The sequence below is a fragment of the Anthonomus grandis genome, chromosome 2, assembly GCF_022605725.1.
Source record: "Anthonomus grandis grandis chromosome 2, icAntGran1.3, whole genome shotgun sequence".
Lineage (NCBI taxonomy): Eukaryota > Metazoa > Arthropoda > Insecta > Coleoptera > Curculionidae > Anthonomus > Anthonomus grandis.
This window is the reverse complement of record NC_065547.1, coordinates 32,111,583-32,137,065: the sequence shown is the minus strand read 5'-3', so window position 1 is coordinate 32,137,065 and position 25,483 is coordinate 32,111,583. Positions and strand designations below refer to the sequence as shown.

The window sequence follows — 25,483 nt, the reverse complement described above, 5'->3', positions numbered from 1 at the left end:
ATATTGGTGATCAAAAAATATCAACGCGTTGAATTGCCTCCACATTTGCTTACATTCGCCAGCTTATTGATAGTTGTTGATGAAATTGCCAATTGCAAAAATATACGAGGTGCATTAGTTTTTATTAATAATAAGTTAATACTAAATATTTAATTAATACTTAATTAAAAGAAAAAAAATTAAAGCAGGTTCGTAATAAAAATTTTGGTCTTAAAAACGAAATGTCGCATTTTTAATCTGAAAGCGCCATCTTATAGAGGAGAAAAAGTGCCCTTAACAAAATGTTCTTTATTTTATTATACGATTTTAAATAACGTCATAAAAAAATTAAAAAGATTTTTCCCGATTTCGGTTTTTTTCGGATATCTTCGGAACTATTCCAAATTTTTTAAAATTTAAAACGGCATTTTGTTAAGTATCAAATTTAGGAACTTTGCCATAATTTAACCGACCTTGTATCTCTTACGGTTTCCGAGATTCCAATGAGGAAGGCCACCCTGTACATTATACCTACATTTGATTTGATATTTTTCGTTGGAAAAATACAAAGAAACCAACTTAAAAATTTACTCGAAAGCTGCAATATTAAATTTTATACAAATTTTGAATTTTGTTATATTAAGTAAGTTATTGACAAAAATGGAATCATCTATCACCTATTCCAAAATAAGCTTTCTTTCTTAGAAAAATGTTAATTTAATTTTCAAACGACATTAGAAAAAAGTCTACTATTACGAAACAAATATGCTCATAACATTTAAACTAAAATTAAGCCACCAAAAAATCGTAATATTTAATGTCTATTTACAAAAGTACTGTAAATGGCCCCCGCTTCTAAACAAATCAAAATGTTATCGCATATTCATACTTGCGTAAACCTTACAAACCAAACAACGAAAATCCCTTAGCAAACAAACGGCCGTAAAACTCGCCTCCAAAACCCAGTAGTTTCACGACCGTCAAAATGGAATTAACCGTATTTTTTCTCACGTTTCTCCATTACGCTGCGGGTGCGAAAATCCTATTTTTCTGCCCAATCCCGGCGAGGAGCCATCAAAAAATGTATCAGACCGTCTGGACGGCGCTGGCCCAATACCGGCACCATCATGTTTACACAGTAACCCCAAATCCGGTCTTTAACGGATCCATAAAAACCCTTTTCGAATACGACATCAGTTCCACTTACGATTTCCAAGAGAGGCAAATCAGACCCGAATGGAAGGAGGCATTTTTCCATAAGCCCACGTTTATCGGGACCGTTTTGAGGCAATTCGTTGCCCAATGGATCGGATCGAAGGGCATGCAGTTCCTGTACGAACATCCCGAGGTTAAGAGGCTCGTTAAAGGTAAGCTGAGGGTTGTTTGAAATGTAAGTTTTTGTGCAATTTTTACGAAATATGCATTGCGAAGCAAGCAGAGTTTTCGTTAAGGAAATAGCTCTTTGCCATAATGGGTGCGAATATTATTCTTATCGTATCGCCTATTCGGGAGAAGATTAAAACTATTTAAAAGTCGCCTTATACGTTAAGTGAATATCTCTTGGCCGCGACTGAAGCGACCTCTAGCGAGACTTTTGTCAAATTGACTTTTAACGTGTAAATAAGCGTGTTTTTATTCATTATATCATTTAAAATTTTCTCTTAATTAGAACCCAAAAACATCGTCTGTTATACCAAAAAGTAATTTCCAATAAGTCCAAATGAATTGTTTCCGATAAAAGCCGATAAGCAAAACAACAAAGTTATTGAATAGTCATGATACATAATAATATATACAATATAACATTTTTTAAGGTAAATGAAGTAGACCGTTCAGTTTGCACTTAGAGTTTGCACAGTAAAGCACGTGAATGGTTCTGTAAGCATGTAGCTGCTGTGTGCTTGAATGAAAATATAGAAAATACTCGATCCAAAACAGATTTGCCTATAGGTTGCAGTGGCGAAGCGTGAACTTTTTTTCGGGTAGACAAACAATCAAAATCGTTAATTAGAAAAAAATATGTTTTCAATATTATTCACTTTAATGAAATAAGGAATGAAAGCGCATGAAATATTAACAATTAAAAATTAAAAATAATAATACATAGCATAAAAATAATCACTACTTAGAAAAAAACACAACATAGGTATGTTTATAAATGTATATATGTAATATTTATAAGTTATGGTTACTTGTGACTCTAATGTAAACTTACCTTTATTAGAGTCACGAAGAACATTACTCGACTTATGCTTTATGCAAAAGGTTTTAAATGCTACCGTTGATTGAATATTTGGGAAGATACGCAATCCTGTGTTAAAAAGTGTACCCGGTCGACTATCGGATTGCCGTTCAGTTTCGTGCACCGTGTGGTGCTGCCGCAAAGCGTCAAATCTAGGAACGATTTATTTTAGCTGCGTGGACCTGGCTTTTGGCTTCTTTGAGTCAGGTTTTCAACGACGATGGAATCTCCGGTTACGCGGCCGTGTTGGATATTTTTTTAAGATATGGGATGATGCTGCCAACTATGTTTTTATTATTTTTTTTGAACATACAACCGTTGATTGAATATTTGGGAAGATACGCAATCCTGTGTTAAAAAGTGTACCCAGTCGACTATCGGATTGCCGTTCAGTTTCGTGCACCGTGTGGTGCTGCCGCGAAGCATCAAATCTAGGAACGATTTATCTTAGCTGCGTGGACTTGGCTTTTGGCTTCTTTGAGTCAGGTTTTCAACGACGCTGGAATCTCCGGTTACGCGGCCGTGTTGGATATTTTTTTAAGATATGGGATGATGCTGCCAACCATGTTTTTATTATTTTTTTTGAACATACAGCACGGTGTCATTTATGTGGTGGTCAAGTGATAAGTGATATACTTAAGAGTGGAGGCATATTGATTTCTTAAAAGTTAAATTTTAAAAACAAATAATTACTTACCAAAATATGTTTTTGAGACAAAAATTAATACAAAAATATATATAAAAAGCTATTTTTACAAAATTACCAACAAAGTTTAATACAAGTTATAATTCCAACAAACATTATGTTTCCTCCATTTTGTGTTCAAGAGGGTCAAGTTTTTAAATAAAAAGCCCGTTGCACTTAATTAACTAAAAACTAATATACAAAAAATATGTGGAACAAATTTTAAGATATAAGTACATAGGTTTCACGTAAATATTATAAAGAATAATTGAAATAATTCATAAGACTTAATACCGATGGTAATATAACTTCTTGATCAATAATTGTTTGTAAAAAGTCCCCCATTTTGTCATGTGATTCAATATCTGAAAAATTGTGCAGCGTAGTGAGATCTGTAAAGTAAGGGGTTGTGAGTGAGGATGTTAATAGAAATAGAAAATAGGTCACATTTTAAGTTTTAAGCAACACAGGAAAATTTTTAATTACCAGTTGTTACAACTATACTTAAAACTATAAAAAGATACCTAGTAACAAAAAAAAAAACATTTTGTTTAAAGACCCCGCATCACGGTTATACAGGACGTCAATAGAGGTGGTATAATTAGAGGAAAGTTAAGCAATATAGTGTCCTTTTATAATAAAATCTAAATACTTCCTAAATTTTGCAAAAAACTGAAATTTGGCAAAATCATTTTATTTTTTTTTCTGGCGTTATTTCAAAATATATGACAAAAGTATTTATTAAATGAATAAATTATTGTGACCACTTTTTCTGGCCTATACGATGACACCTTTAAATTTAAAATACGACGTTCTGTCTTTAAAGAGCCATCATTAACTTGTTTTGTTTTTCTTTGTCGGCGCTGTATTGACCATTTGCAGTTTAACGACGCGGGAATCTTTGGGCGCCCGGCCGTTTTGTTATTTTTTTAAGACAAGGGCGATGATGATAACAGCGCTTTTATTTATTTTGTTATTGCCGATATTTAAATGCGCTGTGATCTCGCATAAATAACTAGATAAATGTGGTGGTCAAGTAATGTATTGGAAGGTGCTATCTTTTACAACTTAAATTTTATGAACAAATAATTACTTACCAAAATCCTTTTTTGAGACAAAAATAAATAAATAAAAACAAAACAAAAGAGTAGGGTAGTGAGATCTGTGAAGTACACTTTTTTTGGGCAAAAATATTGAAAAATAGATACCTTTAACTGAAATTAATATAAAAATAAAATCGCAAAATTTAAAAGGTTTTGAATAAGGGTGTAACAACACTATAAAATATAGAAAATAGGCCACATTTTAATTTGCAATACAGGCAAACACTTAATTACTAATTCTTAAAACTAGAAAAAGTTAATAAGAAAAAAAAACAAATATTTTGTTTAACAGTATGAAGGGTCTCATCGCGATTATACAGGATGTCCAAAGTAAGGATGAGCAGTAAATGGTTTAATTAGGCGAAAGTTGCGCAATATAAATGCAATGATTGAATAAATGCAATCTAAAAATTGGAAAAATGCCAAATACTTCCTAATATTTAGGAAAAAGGTGAAATTGGGCAAAATGTTTTTTTATTTTTTTCTGGCGTTATTTGAAAATATAAAATAAAATCATTTATACATTGTTATAAACACTTTCTCTCATTTACAAGTTAACATCTTTAACTTTTAAATACGACGTTCCTTCTTTAGAGAGTCATAATCAACTTTGTTTCTTCTTGTCGACGCCATGTTGGCCACTTGCAGTTTTGAATAACCCTTTTAATTACTTTTTCAACGAGGTAATTTCTAGTGAGTAGTTGGAATCATCCCTATTAAATATTATATACCTCTCTCTCTTTTAAATACAATTTCGAATTTCAAAAAATTCAAAACATACTTTATTCATAAATACATGGTACCTACTTGTTGACATGGTACTTCTATGATAAAATAGGCACATTAATCGACATATTACTAACACATAATTTAAAAACAATACACAATAGTGGGTTCAACATACTAGTATAAACACAAAATGTATTTTCAATTTCAAAGCAAGACGACTTAAAAATTTTTTAGAGTAACATCACAAATTCTAACCTTTACATCTTTACTAAAAACTAATTATATACTATTGGCCTATTCCTAACTATCTTCAAAAAATTCTAATGCTATAAAAATACTTGCTTTTAAGAAGTTTCGTTAAGGACTTTTTAAAGCGAGGAGAACTTCTAGAGACTTTTATGACATTTGGAAAATGATTAAAAATTTTTATGCTCAAGTAAATAAGAGAATTCTTAGTTTACTTTTCGGGATGGGCATTGGAATATTGTATTCTTTTCTGATATTATAATGTTTTAAGGAGCCATTATTTTGAAGATACAATTTATATTTTTTATATATTAGGCAAGCAGACTCAACAATAAACAAGCAACACAAGGAAAGTATCTTTAAATAGGGGTCTGCATGTCCTGTGGAGTTTATGACACATATATTTAATGGCTCGTTTTTTCAAAACAAACATCGAGTCAAAAAGCCGTTTACTAATGCAACTCCAAAATGTTATTCCATACTGTAGGTATTTTTGTATGAAAGTAAGTTCCAACTTTCAACAAAAAAAAAATAGACCGTTTTTGCAGATATCAATAACATCATAACATCATAACTAACAGCATAACATCGTCTAGCCAGTTTTTGCCTCCTGACATATCTCCATAAAACTTAGGTTTATGATCGATAACAATTCCAAGAATCTGTTAAAATTATTCACTTCCAATTCTTTGTTGTGAATCATGAACTGCTCTGAACATAAAAACTTAACAATTTAGTCTTATCTATGTTTAAAGACAACAAATTAGCATCAAACCACTGTTTAATCATTAATAAATCTTTAGAAATTGTTCTTGTTAATGTGCTTTTATTATTGTCTGCCCATAAGATAGTGGTGTCATCTGCAAAAATAGTGAAGAATCCTTTTATCTGGAGAGACGCCAGGTCATTTATATACAATAGAAATAAAATAGGACCGAGAAACGAACCCTGCTTACTACACAAAGTTCAGACAAACTGCCATTTGGCCAAACAAACTTTTTTCTGTCTAACGAAACAAAATTTTAACCATTCTAGAGCAACTCTCCTAAACCCATATCTACAAAGCTTACCGAGCAGTATTCCATGGTTGACACTGTCAAGTCTTCAGAGAAGTCGCAGAATACCGCTGCAGTAAAGTGACCTTCTTCAAGCTCAAATATAATCTCTCCAGGAATGAAAACATTACTCGACATTCATTTAATATGTTATTTTTTTTAATTAGGAAAGCTACCATTCGTACTATAACTAGTTTCTCAATAACTTTAAAGACTTTTTAGGCTTTATTTTTATCTTTTTCATGAATGAATTTCATCATGAAAACAATTATTGAAAATACTTAAAACACTAAAGACCATAAACATAATATATTGATTTAAAATTTTCTTAAAGTAAAAAAAAGAAAAAGAGAAAATGGCTCTCATAGACATGAAGAGACAATATATTTAAGAGTTCGGAGAGAGTGATTTTTGTAGATAAAATAGATAATTTTCTGTGAGGTTTATAATTAGATTTTTTTAAAGATTTTTAGAAGATTTTGAGATTCCCATTTTAGGTTGTTATAAATCTAAGTCTTAATTAATATACGCACACTGATTAATTTTGCCTAAAGGAGCCATCGTCTCACAAACTAAACACATTTACATATATCTATCTATTTGTGATTATGATATCCACGAAAATTTTTTAACAACTACCAAATTGCAATACGGCAAACACGAACCTGTGCAAAAACTCTCCCACACGACTCGGATGATCGGCCGATTACTAATGAGAAGCGACGGACGAAATTATTTTCGCGCATACTGGAGAGAATCGCCATCTATTTTTCACGCATATTTGCGGTCACGCTTTAGCCCATAAGGTTGCGTATCTTCCCAAATATTCAATCAACGATACAACACAGTGTCATTTATGTAGTGGTCAAGTGATAAGTGATATACTTAAGGGTGGAGGCATATTGAAATTTCTTAAAAGTTAAATTTTATAAACAAATAATTACTTACCAAAATATGTTTTTGAGACAAAAATTAATACAAAAATATATATAAAAAGCTATTTTTACAAAATTACCAACAAAGTTTAATACAAGTTATAATTCCAACAAACATTATGTTTCCTTCATTTTGTGTTCAAGAGGGTCAAGTTTTTAAATAAAAAGCCCGTTGCACTTAATTAACTAAAAACTAATATACAAAAAATATGTGGAACAAATTTTAAGATATAAGTAGGTTTCACGTAAATATTATAAAGAATAATTTAAATAATTCATAAGACTTAATACCGATGGTAATATAACTTCTTGATCAATAATTTTTTGTAAAAAGTAACCCATTTTGTCATGTGATTCAATATCTGAAAAATTGTGCAGCCTAGTGAGATCTGTAAAGTAAGGGGTTGTGAGTGAGGATGTTAATAGAAATAGAAAATAGGCCACATTTTAAGTTTTAAGCGACACAGGAAAATTCTCAATTACCAGTTGTTACAACTATACTTAAAACTATAAAAAGATACCTAGTAACAAAAAAAACATTTTGTTTAAAGACCCCGCATCACGGTTATACAGGACGTCAATAGAGGTGGTCAATTAGAGGAAAGTTGAGCAATATAGTGTCCTTTTATAATAAAATCTAAATACTTCCTAAATTTTGCAAAAAACTGAAATTTGGCAAAATCATTTTATTTTTTTTCTGGCGTTATTTCAAAATATATGACAAAAGTATTTATTAAATGAATAAATTATTGTGACCACTTTTTCTCGCCTATACGATGACACCTTTAAATTTAAAATACGACGTTCTGTCTTTAAAGAGCCATCATCAACTTTGTTTTTCTTTGTCGGCGCTATTGACCATTTGCAGTTTAACGACGCGGGAATCTTTGGGCGCCCGGCCGTTTTGTTATTTTTTTAAGACAAGGGCGATGATGATAACAGCGCTTTTATTTATTTTGTTATTGCCGATATTTAAATGCGCTGTGTACTCGCATAAATAACTAGATAAATGTGGTGGTCAATATATGTAATGTATGCAATGTATGTATGTAATGTATTGGAAGGTGCTATCTCTTACAACTTAAATTTTATTAACAAATAATAAATTACTTACCAAAATCCTTTTTTGAGACAAAAATAAATAAATAAAAACAAAAGAAAAATTCAATAAGCTTTTATTTATTAATTAGAAAATTAACAAAAATATTAAATAAAGGTGATGATATAGGTAGGTTTCACGTAAATATAAAGAGTAAATTAAATAATTAAAGATTTAATATCTATATACGATACTATAGTTTTTTAGAGTGAATAATTTATTGCAAAAAGTAGCCCGTAATGTGATTTTTGACAATACGGGTTTGTGAAACCAGCCAATATCTCAAAAACTGTGTAGGGTAGTGAGATCTGTGAAGTACACTTTTTTTGGACAAAAATATTGAAAAATAGATACCTTTAACTGAAATTAATATAAAAATAAAATCGCAAAATTTAAAAGGTTTTGAATAAGGGTGTAACAACACTATAAAATATAGAAAATAGGCCACATTTTAATTTGCAATACAGGCAAACACTTAATTACTAATTCTTAAAACTAGAAAAAGTTAATAAGAAAAAAAACAAATATTTTGTTTAACAGTATGAAGGGTCTCATCGCGATTATACAGGATGTCCAAAATAAGGATGAGCAGTAAATGGTTTAATTAGGCGAAAGTTGCGCAATATAAATGCAATGATTGAATAAATGCAATCTAAAAATTGGAAAAATGCCAAATACTTCCTAATATTCAGGAAAAAGGTGAAATTTGGCAAAATGGTTTTTTTATTTTTTTCTGGCGTTATTTGAAAATATAAAATAAAATCATTTATACATTGTTGTAAACACTTTCTCTCATTTACAAGTTAACATCTTTAACTTTTAAATACGACGTTCCTTCTTTAGAGAGTCATAATCAACTTTGTTTCTTCTTGTCGACGCCATGTTGGCCACTTGCAGTTTTGAATAACCCTTTTAATTACTTTATCAACGAGGTAATTTCTAGCTAGTAGTTGGAATCATCCCTATTAAATATTATATACCTCTCTCTCTTTTAAATACAATTTCGAATTTCAAAAAATTCAAAACATACTTTATTCATAAATACATGGTACCTACTTGTTGACATGGTACTTTTATGATATAAAATAGGCACATTAATCGACATATTACTAACACATAATTTAAAAACAATACACAATAGTGGGTTCAACATACTAGTATAAAAAAATGTATTTTCAATTTCAAAGCAAGACGACTTAAAATTTTTTTAGAGTAACATCACAAATTCTCACCTTTACATCTTTACTAAAAACTAATTATATACTATTGGCCTATTCCTAACTATGTTCAAAAAATTCTAATGCTATAAAAATATTTGCTTTTAAGAAGTTTCGTTAAGGACTTTTTAAAGCGAGGAGACTTTTATGACATTTGGAAAATGATTAAAAATTTTTATGCTCAAGTAAATAAGAGAATTCTTAGTTCACTTTTCGGGATGGGCATTGGAATATTGTATTTTTTTCTGATATTATAATGTTTTAAGGAGCCATTATTTTGAAGATACAATTTATATTTTTTGTATATTAGTCAAGCAGACTCAACAATAAACAAGCAACACAAGGAAAGTATCTTTAAATAGGGGTCTGCATGTCCTGTGGAGATTTATGACACATATATTTAATGGCTTGTTTTTTAAAAACAAACATCGAGTCAAAAAGCCGTTTACTAATGCAACTCCAAAATGTTATTCCATACTGTAGGTATTTTTGTATGAAAGTAAGTTCCAACTTTCGACAAAAAAAATATCAATCTCAGTTCATTTAAAACCATTCTAACAGCATAACATCGTCTAGCCAGTTTTTGCCTCCTGACATATCTCCATAAAACTTAGGTTTATGATCGATAACAATTCCAAGAAATCTGTTAAAATTATTCACTTCCAATTCTTTGTTGTGAATCATGAACTGCTCTGAGCATAAAAACTTAACAATTTAGTCTTATCTATGTTTAAAGACATGAAATTAGCATCAAACCACTGTTTAATCATTAATAAATCTTTAGAAATTGTTCTAGGTTAATGTGCTTTTATTATTGTCCATAAGATAGTGGTGTCATCTGCAAAAATAGTGAAGAATCCTCTTATCTGGAGAGACCCCAGGTCATTTATATACAATAGAAATAAAATAGGACCGAGAAACGAACCTTGCTTACTACACAAAGTTCAGACAAACTGCCATTTGGCCAAACAAACTTTTTTCTGTCTAACAAAACAAAATTTTAACCATTCTAGAGCAACTCCCCTAAACCCATATCTAGAAAGCATACCGAGCAGTATTCCATGGTTGACACAGTCAAAGTGTTTAGAGAAGTCGCAGAATACCGCTGCAGCAAAGTGACCTTCTTCAAGCTCAAATATAATCTCTCCAGGAATGAAAACATTACTCGACATTTATTTAATATGTTATTTTTTTTAATTAGGAAAGCTACCATTCGTACTATAACCAGTTTCTCAATAACTTTAAAGGCTTTTTAGGCTTTATTTTTATCTTTTTCATGAATGAATTTCATCATGAAAACAATTATTGAAAATACTTAAAACACTAAAGACCATAAACATAATATATTGATTTAAAATTTTCTTAAAGTAAAAAAAATAAAAAGAGAAAATGGCTCTCATAGACATGAAGAGACAGTATTTTTAAGAGTTCGGATTGATTTTTGTAGATAAAATAGATAATTTTCTGTGAGGTTTATAATTAGATTTTTTTAAAGATTTTCTAATAAGATTTTGAGATTCCCATATTAGGTTGTTATAAATCAAAGTCTTAATTAATATACGCACACTGATTAATTTTGCCTAAAGAAGCCATCGTCTCACAAACTAAACACATTTACATATATCTATCTATTTGTGATTATGATATCCAAGAAAAATTTTTAACAACTACCAAATTGCAATACGGCAAACACGAACCTGTGCAAAAACTCTCCCACACGACTCGGATGATCGGCCGATTACTAATGAGAAGCGACGGACGAAATTATTTTCGCGCATACTGGAGAGAATCGCCATCTATTTTTCACGCATATTTGCGGTCACGTTTTAGCCCATAAGGTTGCGTATCTTCCCAAATATTCAATCAACGATGCTACTATAGATTGTCCCGAGTTATTGTATCTCTTTTTAAACTTAATGTGCCTTCCAGATTAAATAGACAATCAGAAATATTTTTAAACCCATTCCACCACACCAATTATGGTATAAATGAGCCAATTACACGAATGGCTCAAAGTGCTAATGGCTCTAGGATTACATCTTTTAAGGGGCAGTTAAAAATAGTATTTCAGAGGGTTTTTAATTAATTAATTCGTCTACACCTTTCATTGATTTATAGATGGTTTTGTATCTGTATATATATGTTTGTATGGGTATGTAATACTTTTGTAAATGGATCCCCTAAATAAACAAATAAATAAATATTCATATTGCTTTATATAGAAGTTCAATATGACGTGATTTACTTTTATGGTGATGGAAAATGGTCAATGACTTTTTCTTTAAATTGTGGGTGTCGATCGTAGTCTCCAAAGATATCTTTTTCTATAAATAGCGTGGGTAACGCTATCTACAGAATCATTATTCGTTGCTCATCGACTTTCTTAAAAAATGTTTTTATTCATTTTAAGGCACTCATAGATTTTTCTGAGGACGCTTTGGTTACTGGTGTAGCAAAAATTAGCCTCATAAATTGTATACTTTCAGAAAAAACATCATTTAAATCGTTAATATAAATATAATTAAATAATTGTAATGGTTCTAAATGTTGTTTAATATCACAAGCATATATTACTAATAGTTCATTTTCTAATTTTAATAAATTAAACATTTTTGGATAGGTACTATCTAATTTGGGGATTGTTTTGAGTAATCGGGATATTGTTTCCTGTCAAAAAGATTTATAAATGATAATTTGTGAATATCGCTAAATTGTTCCTGCAATTGAACAATAATTGCATCAATTACCTCAAATGCAACTCTTTTAAAATTCATCTTAATATTCTCAGAAATCGCGTCTCCTAAGAATTCGTGACATTGGTCTACACAAGAAGCAATAGTTTCATTTTTACGTAAGTCAGGTTTAATTAATTTTTTTTAATTCTTTGTTCTACTTCTTTGAAACTTGAAACGAATTGCAGGATTTGACAGTATTTCTGATTGCAAAATAGAGTATAATTGAAAATGATAATTTGAAAACACGAAAATTTTATAAAAAAGGCATAACATAAGAACAAATTTTGGTTGTTTAATATTTTGATCAAACTTATAGCCAAGTTAGTACTTTCTGGATCGAATTTATCAGAATCTTCTATGAGTTTCATAATTTTTAATAGAGTGTGATAATTTCGAAAAATAGAGAATACTGACCGAGAATGGAAATTTTACTTGTGTATGTAATATGTAATACTAAAACCTGATTTTCCTAATTCATCTGCTCGTAAAGAAGATCGTTTCTTATCGATACTTAAATTACAAATAAACAGTTTAACATCAGTAATTCTCTTGGAACAATGTAAAAGAACTAAATTTAGTTGATGAGCATAACAGTGTATAAACAGTGCTTGTAGTCAGATTTTTTTATTATAGTTTGTACGCCACCCTTCGTTCTTTACATGACGCTAGCCCTATCATAAGTTTGGGATACAATTTTTTTCGACTTCGCATAATTTTAACACTAAGACCCTACGGCTGTTTTATCCTCAGATACATCATAAAATATAAGAAATCTTTCTACTATCTTATTTTTACAGACATACCTCAAAATAACACTAAATTGTGCATAACACGAAATGTCTGTAGCTTCGTCATCTTGAACATAAACAAATGCGGTTTCAACAAGATCGTTCTGGATGTCAGTCGATGTCCCTCTAAAAACCGAACTGCTTTCTAAGTGATCCTTAATGGCAGGTTCCTACATAGCTAGTAATAGTTATAATTTCCTAAAATATTTATTTATATTTAATGCTAACATTTTAGCAATTAAGTTACAATAACCTGCCTTTATTTTTTGACTCCGGTCTGATCATGGCCTCTAATTGCAAGTAGTTGCTTCACCAAAAAACATACAATGTCAATAAATCGGCCTACTATCTGTCTATTTTTTTTCAGTTTCTCATTGTGTTGGAGAGCATTAATTTTTCGCGGCTCAATAAGAGTATGATCAATGAGGACCTTTCATTATAATTGTTACATGTGTCACAAGTGTGTTACATTACAATGCGGACAATTCATTACATGAAATGTGTTTTTTTGAGGTAGGATGTATTCGGGGGAGAACTGCTTCCTGGCTTCTTCCCTAAATTCCCTGGCTAATTGGCCATATAAGCTTGTCCCCCTCTAGGCTTATATGGCCAATTAATTTAATAAAAAAAACAAAAACTTTTACAATACAAAATATGCTCATTTATTAGATCAGAAGACAGGAAAATGGAACAGTTATTTATTAAAGCAGTTGTAAACTATGTATTGTCTTTGCTGTCATTCGTTATACTTAAGTTAACCTTATTTATACTTACTTTGTTTCTTAGCAGGTAATTTCGCTCACTTCTTACTTACTCTTAACAATGTTGCTTATACTCTAATCACAATGGGTTAAAGACTTTAACCTATTGTAGCCGCCACACGACGACCGAACTCATAACTAGCGACAATAATACAGGTAGTTTTAACTGGGTTTAGAGTATTAGGGTACTTACGAACTCTAGATCATTAAAGGTATAAACAGAGAGAGAGAGACCAAGAGAAAAACCCGTCTTGGGAATTAGGGATAATAGGGAAAAACTTCCGTGAGCAACTTCTGACTCCGATCGCGACCACGACTCGCGACTACACTCACACACTACTCCTCAGCGACAATACCTCAACTTAACTGTGACAGTAACTCAACTCGACTGTACTGCAACTCTTGGACTAGTATTTAGCCATCAAGAGTCTGGAGAGAGAGAGACCCATAGGGTTTAAAGACTAAAAGAGAACTCGTGACCCAACCTGACTTCTATAAAAACTAAGATCGACTATATAATTAAACTTTGACCGTGTGACTTTTTACCAGCTTGTTTTACTTAGTGGGTGTAAAAATGTTAAATAAGTGCATCTTTCATCAACAAGGGATGTGAAAAGGGCTTAAGAGCCTGACAGTTTCATGGCAATTTATGGGTTATATTTGTTGTCTTTAAAAGTTTGAAGCGTTTGAAGGTAACCACTTCAAATTGATAATTTTCTGACCTGTGGGAACCTTCTAGGGATCGATGATGTCCTTAAAATTATGAACATAAATAAATAAAAAAAAACCAAATAAAAATAAAAACAGCTCGATGACAGAAAAGGGTGTTGTTGGGTTATTTCCCAACAACATGTTTGTTCGCTTTTTGAACAAAATGTTTGATTACATTGATCCCATCTTTTGTCCAAGCTTCTTCTCCGCCAAATAACGCAGGAAAAGCAGTACAAAGCATTTAAATTGACACTTCCGGTCAACCAGCTGACGTCTCCAGCTTTTTTGAAATTTCCGGATAGTTTTGCCGTCTTTTTGTGAAATATTCAGATCAGGTCGTTTTTGAGAATTTTTTAAATTAGGTTTTTCTTCTAATGATAAAGAAGAAAAGTATCGTTCTTTAGTATATGTAATTGGATATTCAATATCCATTATTTTAAAATTAATTAACGACAAATAAAAACACAACTAAAATACAAATGCTCGAACAGTCGTTCATAAATAACCACAAAAAAAACTTTTGTATACACCCAAAAAATAAAATAGTAAAAATACTACTAATTATTAAATTACTATAGCACGCACCCGCACTTAATGTCAAATGCAGATTAATGAAAACAAAACTGAAGATGTATTGCGATCAACCAGATCAAGCGTGTCCGTAAACAATAACCCTCAACAGCATAATAAAATAGCTGGTCGACTTCGATAGGCAAATACTCGAATGTCTTTCCGCGAGTAAATTTCGCAGACGTAATAGACTTATAACCTCTGTCGCCTCCTTGATGCGTATTTGGTTCGATTAGATACTCCGAATTTCGGAAGACAAATATCTTCCTGGGGCTCGTATACATTAATTGGGTATCAGCCCCGTATTTTTATTTTAATCGGTGCGACAGGTGGGGCGCGCCTTCGGATTAATCATGTGTAGATACTATAGCCGATTTTCAGCGTGAAATGGTTCTTATTTGGTATTTATCAATGCGTTTCTGCGATTTTGGTTTTAACCAAAACAGGAGAAAACGTGACGTCACGGATAAGCTGTTTGGCGTTGGGTATTTACCAATTATTCCCCGGTTTAGGACTTAGTAGTAAGACGCTACATAGTAAAAAAAAGTTAAATTAAAGGAGAGAAAATTTAAAATTAATTCCGGCAATAAGGTGTTTATGATGGCTTCACCCATGCAAATTTACATGACCATTTGTTTTAGCTCCAATAAAAGCATTTTTATTGGAGAGAAAAGAGTGGCTAACGCTCTGGAAAAATAAAAAAATTCGACTTCATTTTTTAATCAAACAGAAAAAAGAAACATAAACTCTTTAATTCCTAATAACCAATTCATTTCGGCGACTTTTTCTTTAAATCAGAATTTTTAAGTGGTGGGGTAACAATACGTTATACTTACCTGTCAAAGTTCTCAACCAAAAGAGTAACCGCGATTCTTACCAAAGCCGATTTTCAGCGTGGTATTGGTAAGAACCGCGGTTATTCTTTTGGTTGACAACTTTGACAGGTAAATGTGTCGTATTGTTCCCCCACCACTTAAAAATCATGATCTAAAGAAAGACTCGCTGAAATGAATTGGTTATTAGGAATTAAAAAGTTTAGTTTTTTGTTTTTCCTTTTCTGTTTGATTAAATAAGGAAGTCGAATTTAGTCACAGTATTTTGCTTAAAACCAGAATCGCAGAAACGCATTGGAAAATACCAACTAAAAACCATTCCACGCTGAAAATCGGCTTATATAGATCGTGTTATTGTGAGCTACGTATTACCCAAAATAATGGCAACACCGCTTGGTTGCGGCTTGCAGGCGGCGGAATTTTTCGTTTTTTTTCTTGAACCAGGAGTCAGCAGACCTCACTTTGCTGTGATACTGCACGTTGCATTAATAATTTTTAAGCGTTATTTTCGTGTTTTTTTCACTATGGCTGTTTATACCCCTTCCGAAAGAGTTCAATTAATTAAATGGTTTTCATGGAGGCAATTCGGCAGTACAATGTAGATTCCTTGTGCAAAAACGATTTTAAATGTAGTTACAAATTTTGAGACATCTTTTTGTCTTCAAGATTGTCAAAAATGCCACACAAAACGTCAAGAACCACCTGTTGAAGTGGTCCAGAATATACATAGAACGGCGGGATGAAATGGTTTGCAGTAGTTAGAACTTGATTCGACACGGTCCACTAGAAGTGTTGGAGAGGAACTGGGAATGAGCAACAAAACTGTCGCCGGTATCTGGAAAAAATATGGGTACAAATATTTCAAGTATTCAAAAACTCAGGAAATATTTCCTGAAGACCAGTGGCGAAGAATGGAATTTTGTCGCCCAAAAGTACCTTGAGTTGCTGCAAAACCAAGTTCTTCCTGCTATTCAAATCCCACCTGATGTAGACCTGGGATCGGTTTATTTTCAGCAAGATGGCTGTCCTGCTCATAGCGCGGCTGGGGTAAAAGAATTTTTAACAAATACTTTTCCTAACCGCCTTTTTAGTAAGACTGGCGATATTAAATGGCCTCCTAGATCTCCAGATTTGTCTTCAAATGACTTTAATTTGTGGGGTTACCTTAAGCAGACCATTTACAAGCATGAATTAAGTAGGCTAACAAATTTAGAGGAGTTAGAGAGTAGCGAAATAAAATAATCGAAGGTGCCATTTCCGTTTTACCTGAAACTCTTTTGGAGGTGCGAAATAGCTTTTACGATAGGATAAGTTTGTTTATTAGAGTTTTATTTCTGATTTTTTATTATATTTTTATCAGAGTTGATATTTTATTTTTTATTAGAATAACGCTTTAATTTTCATTATGCAAAACACAGCATATTAAACATTTTAAGATTACAATTCTATGCGGGTTTTACACATTGTCATGTCTGTAAAACCCGCATTAGAATAAATATTTTAAAAATGCCTGGATTTTCGGGTGATATATTGGGACATTTTGTCGCCAAACGACGCAGATCCCACGAAAGTCAGATGTTTACTAATCCCGTCCTCGGGCCGGCCAGGGCGGTGCTCTGTCACAGGCACTCGTACACGCGCGACGTTGCAAAATTTCGCCTCTATGCGGTTTCCTATAAGTAACGAATGAAAACACGATCTGTATAATAATGATATAGTAAGGATAGCGACTACGTTCTGTGTTAAGTTTTCCTTATTTTAATTCAACAATTACATGAAATAATTAAGTGATAAGTTAATGACAAATAACTGGATAATTTTAGGTAGTGTCTACCTTGTCTACTCGTACGCTTCACCACTGATAGTTTGAAATCGGCCCCCAGAATCACAGCTGGAGTTATACAAAAAAGGTTACATAATTGACGAAAGAAACGACACTAGAGTTGAAGCGAAGAACATTTTTTACACTTAAACAGCGAGTGTGTTCCGAAAACATTCTTAGGAAGACTTTTTCGCGTGCATTGCGATCAGCATCAAAAAATTTTGCTTTAAGACATGAAAAAGAACCATTGATAATTTATTGCTCGACAGGGAGATACAATTTTCAATGGATCTTTTGTGTTCTTTGCAACTGAATGACATTTTTTTACGATCTAATGCTTATACTACTCTTAGTGACAATCGCTTGAAATTTCAAATTGTAAATTGTCCTGACGATTTTAAAAAAAATATAATTCCAATGTGGTTGTTGATTAAAACAAGAGGAAATTAATTTTTTCGAGTTCAGTGGGGAAGCTGGCACTGCAATGTGGTATATTGATACGCTCGCATAACATCAAGCACAAGAGCTCATTCAATTAACAATCGACTGCAAAATTTTATTAAATTAGCGTGGCAGTTTCTTCCTATTACAAATTGGACATTTCGTATGTAGACAAAAAAAAATTAAAACAGTGCCATCTTTATTACAAAACAATATTCAGTCTTTTGTTTATTCAAAGTATTTAATTTTGCTTAAAATCAAAAGAGATGATGATTTTCTGGAACACTTGATTCCATATATTGATATATCAATATATCAATATATATTTCTATATCAATATATATCTCTAATCAATATATATTTTTATATCAATATATGGTCATTTTAATTGTGATTATGATCATTTTTATTGTGTTTGGAAGAACAATAATATACGTAATAGAGTTACATTTGATAAAAAACATGTCCCAAGTATTAAATTAATTACAGTCGCTGCTTTACAGACACTTCTTTCTTATTTCTATTTTTCCTTAATAAATGGCTCCTTGCTATTGACCACCGCCCACGCCCATGCAACAAGCTTCATTTTGTCTGGTAAACTGGTGATTCTAACCATTTTATATTAAATTGGTTAGAATCACCAGTTATGTATCTAAAAGTATTTGTTCCTTTTCTATAAAGATCAAATTCTAACCGATTATTATTTTTGATGTCAATACTAGGTATCTAAGAATGGACATTGGTTATTTGTTTCTTATTTAAAGGTAAATTTAATGGATGAAAAACAGATTGAGATGTTCTACCAAATTCATCAAAAAAATCTGTTCTACAAAAATGAATATAGCATTTGCTTTTGTCGAACACAGAAAACACATCACCATCATACCTTAACCAAACTCCTAAAAAATATTGGAATGTATTTTTTGCATTTGACTTGAAAACGGTTCATGAAGACCTCGGCTAGAATGATAGAGCCGCAATTCCCGGTATTGTATTGTATTGAAGAATATGTTGTGACATACAAAGTTTTGTTAATTTACTTATTTCTTGGAAATTATCGAAACCATCACTTTCCAAGAGTTTAGTGAGATATTCCAAAGTTTCTGGTATAGGAATGCTTGGGAACATCGAAAGTAATAGGAGTTTCGTCTTCACCTAAAATTAAAATAATAACTTTTGAAATAAACTGTTGAATGTTTTTGACTGAAAAATATTCGACAAGGTAATTTTAACATCACAAATTACTTTATCAAAAACTTTGAAACCTTATAAGTTAAAGATCCTATAGTAGAGACATTTGGTTTCCTATTTAGCTACGTATTGGCAGATTTATGGATTTTTGATAAGAATATACTTTTGGAATTAATAAATTTTACTAAGGGTAGTTATAATTTATCCCTGATAACTCTAAGAAGCTCCTCACGAGGATTCGCTTTGAGATTTCTTTGGATGATGAAGTTCTGATCTAGATAAAAGAGGGTTACCAGAGAATGGGGCGGATGTAAATACTAAATATCCTTAAGTTGATTTTGAAGAAGAACGAGGCTAGTTAGATTTTTCTGGTCTATATATCTTTTGATATCAGTTAAGCTTTCTCTTGAAAATGATTGAAAAGGTATCGGGCTTGGATAGATGGTGGAGTTTAGTGGCCTTCTAGTAAAATAGTGGTACTAAAAGATCAGCTGTGTTTTTTTTTAGATTTGATAGTTAGATTATACATACAAGTAATGGGTTGGTTACTTGTATATTTGGTGGGTTGGTTATATATACAAGTAATGGTTGGGTTGGGTTGGATTGGATTGAGGTAAATTGTTTTGAGTTAAAACGTTGAGCACATGGCGAGCAGAAGACCCCTATGTGCTCAGAGAGGTTTTAGTAAAATGGATTTGTGATAATGACGAAGGAAAATTAGGTGGGGTAGGGGAAATTGTGGAGATAGACAAAACAAAAGTCGGCCAAAGAAAATACAACCGTGGAAGCTTAGTTGAGAGTCAGTGGCATTATTTTGGGGGAATTGAAAGGAGTTCTAAAAGAATGTTTATCGTTCCATTTGAAATTAAAGATAAAAATCTGCCTGGAACGACCATAATTTCTGACTGTTGGCCAGCGCACAACGCTGTTGAAGACGAGTCTTTGAAGCATCTGACAGTCAATCATTTATACAATTTTTGTCGACCCTGAAACGGGTGCCCACACCCAGAACAAACAACGATTATGGCGTGAACGTGAAGTAAAAGCGAATATTGAAAAAAATGGTCATACTGCGGAGAATTACCCTAGTTACCTAGCAGAATTTCATTTTCGCCGCCATTACCCAAATCACTTGAATTGTCTTGGTTTAGTTAGATGTGATACCTTTCCATTTGTGTCTGTAGTTTGCCAATAAAGGCAGTGATTTCCATATTGTCGAGTAAGAAAATATACGATTAATCTTTAGAGAATAGCGGCCAACTACAAAAAAAAAACATAAATAATCCAAAATTATAGATCTACCCTTAATACAACTTTAATTCCTATATAAATTTTAATTTTTCTTATATTAAAAGAGTGTTTGTCAAAAATACAATGACCTATTTATTAATAGCAGTCATTTTCAAACGAACGTAAAAACCAAAATATCTCATGAATAATTCTACAAAAAAAAATACAAGAAATTGACAATGTAGATCTACAATGAAACTACATCTAGTCAACGTAAAAACTGATATATCTCAACAACGGCAAAATATAATTTTTCAACAGTTAATAACTACAACGTTGATTCAAAATGTCAAGTTTTCCTTGCCTAATTTAAAACTCTGCTTATTTTCAGAACACAACTACTTTGACGTCTGCATCTTCGAATGGTTCCACCCAGCCATAGCGATCTACAGCCATTTGTTTAATTGTCCCTCGATCGGAATCGGCTCCAACAGCCTCCCGATTCAGATGTTGGACGCTGTAGGTAACCATTTTCACCCTATAACAGCCCCCGAACAAGATTTGCCCATTTTACGTGATAAAATCACTTTCGGTCAAAAATTGTGGTCGGTTTTCTGGGCGATTTTTGTACGGTTGCATCATAAATACGTGTTGGTGCCACAGGAGGATGCTCAGATTAGGAGATATTATGGGGAGGACGTGCCTTATTTGGGAGATCTGGAGAGGAATTTGAGTTTGATTATTTTGAATAGGAATCCGGTATTTCATAGGCCTGTTGCTAATTTGCCTGCGGTTGTAGAGCTTGGAGGGATTAACTATAAGAAGAAGGAGGTTCAAGTTGATATGGTAAGATAAATATTTGAGTTTTTATAAGTGTCAGAATATCAGCGTGGTTTAATAGTTTCATTCGTTATTTGTATTTTGTCTAAAATAATTTATTAGAACAAGCAAAATTTTTATGAAAAACGATGTAAATGTGGTGGTACATTTATTTTTTTAAATTTGTAATTTAGGCCTTTCCTGAAAAATTTACTAAATCCCCACAAAAAAAAATTAAAGCATTAGAACATTGGAAGACCACTGAACGTTGAAAGCCTTGTGTGTAAACGTGTAAAAAAATAAATGCAAATCCTTGAATGTGCCGAGATTAAAACGTATTAAACGAGTACCCATTAAGTCTTTTTTCTGCTCTAAACTAATGAATGCTCAAGACTCTCCTTCAAATGACTATTCTTAAGATCTTTCTTCACTTTTCAGACCTTAAAAAAATTTCTGGACGAATCCACGCACGGCATAATCTACTTCAGCTTGGGCATAAGCATGAAAGGCATGTCACTTCCATCCCACTATGTAAGAACCATCCAAGACGTCTTTAGCAAGCTGCCCTATGACGTATTGTGGAAGTGGGAAAACACATCAATGCCCAACAAACCGGCTAATGTGCACCTGGCCGGGTTCATTCCTCAAGTGTACGTTTTAGGTAAGCGATTAAATTAATCTTATCATTTCACTTGAGGTTTCAATTAGAAATATAATAATCACAACCGTGCGACATGTTGTCCAAGGTGCTCATCCTGCTGTGTATTTTTACGTGTTGCTATGGCGCTAAAATTCTATTTTTAACTTGTACTCCTGCCCCTAGCCACCAGAAACCTTTTCAGGCAATTTGGAGGGAGTTAGCCATCAGGGGTCACGAGGTGCACGTTCTCACCCCCAATCCATTGAGAAATTCCAGCCTCACCAACTTGCACGAGTACGATCTGAGTGAGTACTATGTCATAGTGAGTAAATTTAGCCAGGATGCTCAAAAGTACGTACTGTCAAAACCCACGTTCTTATCTGCCTTCATCAAGGATGTGTTTGCAACGAACATTTGGTCAGGATTGTACAATCGAACCTTGAACCATCCTGAAGTCGAGAGACTAAAGAGTGCCAATAAGCATTTTGATTTGGTTATAGTAGAATGGCTATTTCCTACTCTGGCAGCCTTCGGGGCCTACTACCAAGCTCCTTTGATAGGGATTACGTCACTGGGGGCACCCACAGTGGCTCTGGATACCCTCGGAAATCCTCAGCACCCGTTGGTTGCTCCCGATATGAATCTGCCTCTTAAGAGGGACATGTCTTTTAAAGAGAGACTGTTGGCCAGCCTATATGCTGTTTGGGTGAGAGCTTATTATCGTTTTGTGGTACTGCCAAGGGAGGATATTAACATTAAGGCCTCCTTAGGTAAAAACATGCCTTTTATTGGGGATATTGAAAGAAATGTCAGTGCCATCTTGATGAATAGGAATCCGGTGTTCCATAGAGCTTTACCATTGTTTCCTAACATTGTGGAGCTGGGGGGCATCCAAGAGGAAAAAGTCAACCCCCCATTGGAGTCCGATTTGAAGAATTTTGTGGAAAAATCACGTAATGGGGTGGTGTACTTTAGCTTGGGTTCCTCGATGAAATCTACACTATTGGACGATACAGTAGTTTCTAAGCTGCAAAGGGTTTTTGCTGAGTTACCTTATGGTTTTGTATGGAAGTGGGAAGGGGATAGTATGCCTGGGAAGCCCAAAAATGTTTTCATCAGCAAGTGGATACCTCAAGTGACTCTTTTAGGTTAAAAAATGAGTAATGTAAATCGAAGAGGGTTCAAATGTAAATCTTTTGTAGAACACCCTAATGTGAGGCTCTTTATCACCCAAGGGGGTTTACAGTCCATAGAAGAAGCCATTTCAGCCCACAAGCCTATTATTGGAATACCATTTCATTCAGATCAGACCACTAATGTAGACACTTGCGTGAGTTACGGCATGGGGAAGATGTTAGATCTGGACGAGTTGACTGAAGAAAACTTGAGTAGTTCTATTTTGGATATTATGAATAATTATTCTAGGTAATTAGCTTTATTTATTTAACCTAAATGACTGTATTATTTATTTTGCATAATGTTATTTTTCCAGTTATGCCGAACAAGCCAAAAGACTGGATGACTTAATGAAAGACCAGCCCCAAGACGGTTTGGATAAGGCCATCTGGTGGATCGAGTACATAATAAGGCACAAGGGGGCGAAGCATTTAAGAAGTATGGCGGCTGATCTGCCTTGGTATCAATATTTAATGCTTGATATCTATGCTTGCTTGGTGGGCATTGCTTTACTAGTGATTCTTATTGTTTACTTAATTTTTAAAGCTTCCTTAAAGGCTGTTAAATGGGTGTATGGTAAGTTGTTCGTTAAGGCAAAAGATGAAAAGAGAAAGAGTGATTAAAGAATTGGTTTTTATGCATGAGTTTTTTTCCTAAAAGCCCTTTAGTTTAAAAAAAATGTTATTTATTCGGTGAGTTTTAATAAAATACCATGTATCAAAATATATAGAGTGTGTGAAAAGTACAACTTTTTTTATTCTATTTTTTTTTTCATTGAAGTCAGTAAGTTGTGTGGAAAAAATCATATATATTTACACCAACTTTTTTATTTTTTTTACTTAAATAAAACACGAATATTAAAAAACTTTTTGAGTTTTGAAAATTAACCCGTCGATATGGTACTTGTTTCCAGCCATTTTTTGTATAGACGTAGAAGTAGTTTTCTTATCGAGTAGTTGTGGGAAAAAACATTTTTATGACACTTACCTCCTTTTGCCATTGGGCTTTTTCTGCCGCCAAATCTATTAAATCGTTATCTTTGAAGTAAATATTTAGCGGTACATTATTGATGGCTTTGGTCATTTGATTTTGGTCATTGTAGATTGCCTTTGGATTTATTGGTTGATCTTGGTGAATTTTGTTTAATTTAATATCTAAAAGGTGAAAGTTAATTTAGTTTTATCTGATCCTTCGCGTGTAAATGAAAAGTCAATGTCAAGTTTTTTGTCCCATTCTCCTTCGTAATAACTGAAAGGGTCTATAAGGAAAAGGAGCAACAACTTTCATTTAAAAAACCATCGACAGACCTGGCTTTCAGACCAAACAAAAAATTATTGCCGATTAAATACCTAGGAGTCAGACCAAGAATCATCTTAGTCTGAAGGGAATATCAGTCCAAGAGACGACATCCAAAAATTTTTGCTTACAATAATATAACCTAAGAGCTGAAATGGGGTTCTCAAACAAGATTAACTATGTACTTACTAACTCAAGTAGAATCCTAAATAAACTTAACTAATCAACTGAAACTATAAAATACGAGCAAAATGGTATAAAAACTATGATAATAAAGCATTTCTTATTTTTTTAATACTGCTACACTCTTCAGTTTATTCGTCCCGGTCAGTTAAGACATCCTGGGTCAAAGATAAGGCGCTAGCCGGATGATGTTTAGAATTTCCATCTTCGGTGTAAGACGTCGCTGGATGTGGTACATCACGTCGTTGATTCAAGTGCGAACATGAACTGGACTTTTCCAATCCTTCTGGAGCTTTAATGACTTGCCCTTCATTCTTTGTGAATTGTATAACCAGACTGCGTCCTCAGGATTAAAGCCGGTGGAATTTGCCCTTATGTCATAACGTGATTTCATTATGTTACTTTCTAGGTGAAGTTTATCCCGTGTATGTTCGTGGACCATTTGCAAATGCCCTTGTAGATGGTCGACGTACTCCTCAAGGGTTTTAGCCTTTTTAGGTCTATCAGTAATAATATCCAAAGTAAACATGATCGGTGATGAACTTCATCGATCAGAAGTACACCAAAAAAAATTCTCCACAGTTTTCCAAAGGATTCTTAAAAACTGCGGTGGAAAAGAAATCTGCCATATCCTCGCCAGGTTTTAAGTTCAAGCCTTGGTATAGTCCTCTGTTCTTTTTATAACACTTTGAAAAAGATGGCGATGTTAAATACGACGAGAAATGGACTATATTCAGGAATAAAGTTCTTTGAAATATTATTTATTTCTGGGTATCATGCTTCAAAGAAACAATGTGTGTTACATATGCTCCGTTCTCAAACTGTTTTTGAAGGTGGTAGACAATGGTACAGTGAAAACATCTTGTCGAACTTGCATTGTCTTATTTATTTAATGTAACACGACGTTTTGGTTGGTAAGTATCTCCAACCGTTATCAAGTGTAAACTGACAGCAAACTACTATTCTATAGGCTTATACAGTGCGAACGTAAAGGTTG

General features: G+C 32.9%; 1 protein-coding gene across 2 annotated transcripts; it reads left to right on the top strand.

Annotated features, from left to right (window-relative positions):
* The first annotated feature begins 937 nt into the window (after window positions 1-937).
* Window positions 938-23,644, top strand: LOC126750350 (UDP-glycosyltransferase UGT5-like). 2 transcript variants are annotated; one of them, XM_050459929.1, is made up of 5 exons: window positions 938-1,346; window positions 20,764-21,218; window positions 21,630-21,852; window positions 23,034-23,256; window positions 23,324-23,644. In XM_050459929.1, the coding sequence occupies exons 1-5, from the start codon at window positions 965-967 to the stop codon at window positions 23,628-23,630; spliced, it is 1,590 nt and encodes a 529-aa protein (XP_050315886.1). In that variant the 5' UTR covers window positions 938-964; the 3' UTR covers window positions 23,631-23,644. The 2 variants fall into 2 exon arrangements, with proteins under 2 accessions (XP_050315886.1, XP_050315887.1); XM_050459930.1 differs by lacking the exons at window positions 938-1,346; window positions 20,764-21,218; window positions 21,630-21,852 and adding an exon at window positions 21,901-22,979.
* Window positions 23,645-25,483: the final 1,839 nt, after the last annotated feature.

Bases quoted from the DNA above. Each gene is read 5' to 3' on its own strand.
- LOC126750350 (XM_050459929.1), top strand. From the start codon at position 965: ATGGAATTAACCGTATTTTTTCTCACGTTTCTCCATTACGCTGCGGGT. The intron at 21,853-23,033 runs GTAAGCGATTAA...AATCTTTTGTAG, and splicing joins TCCTCAAGTGTACGTTTTAG to AACACCCTAATGTGAGGCTC. The intron at 23,257-23,323 runs GTAATTAGCTTT...TTATTTTTCCAG, and splicing joins ATTATGAATAATTATTCTAG to TTATGCCGAACAAGCCAAAA.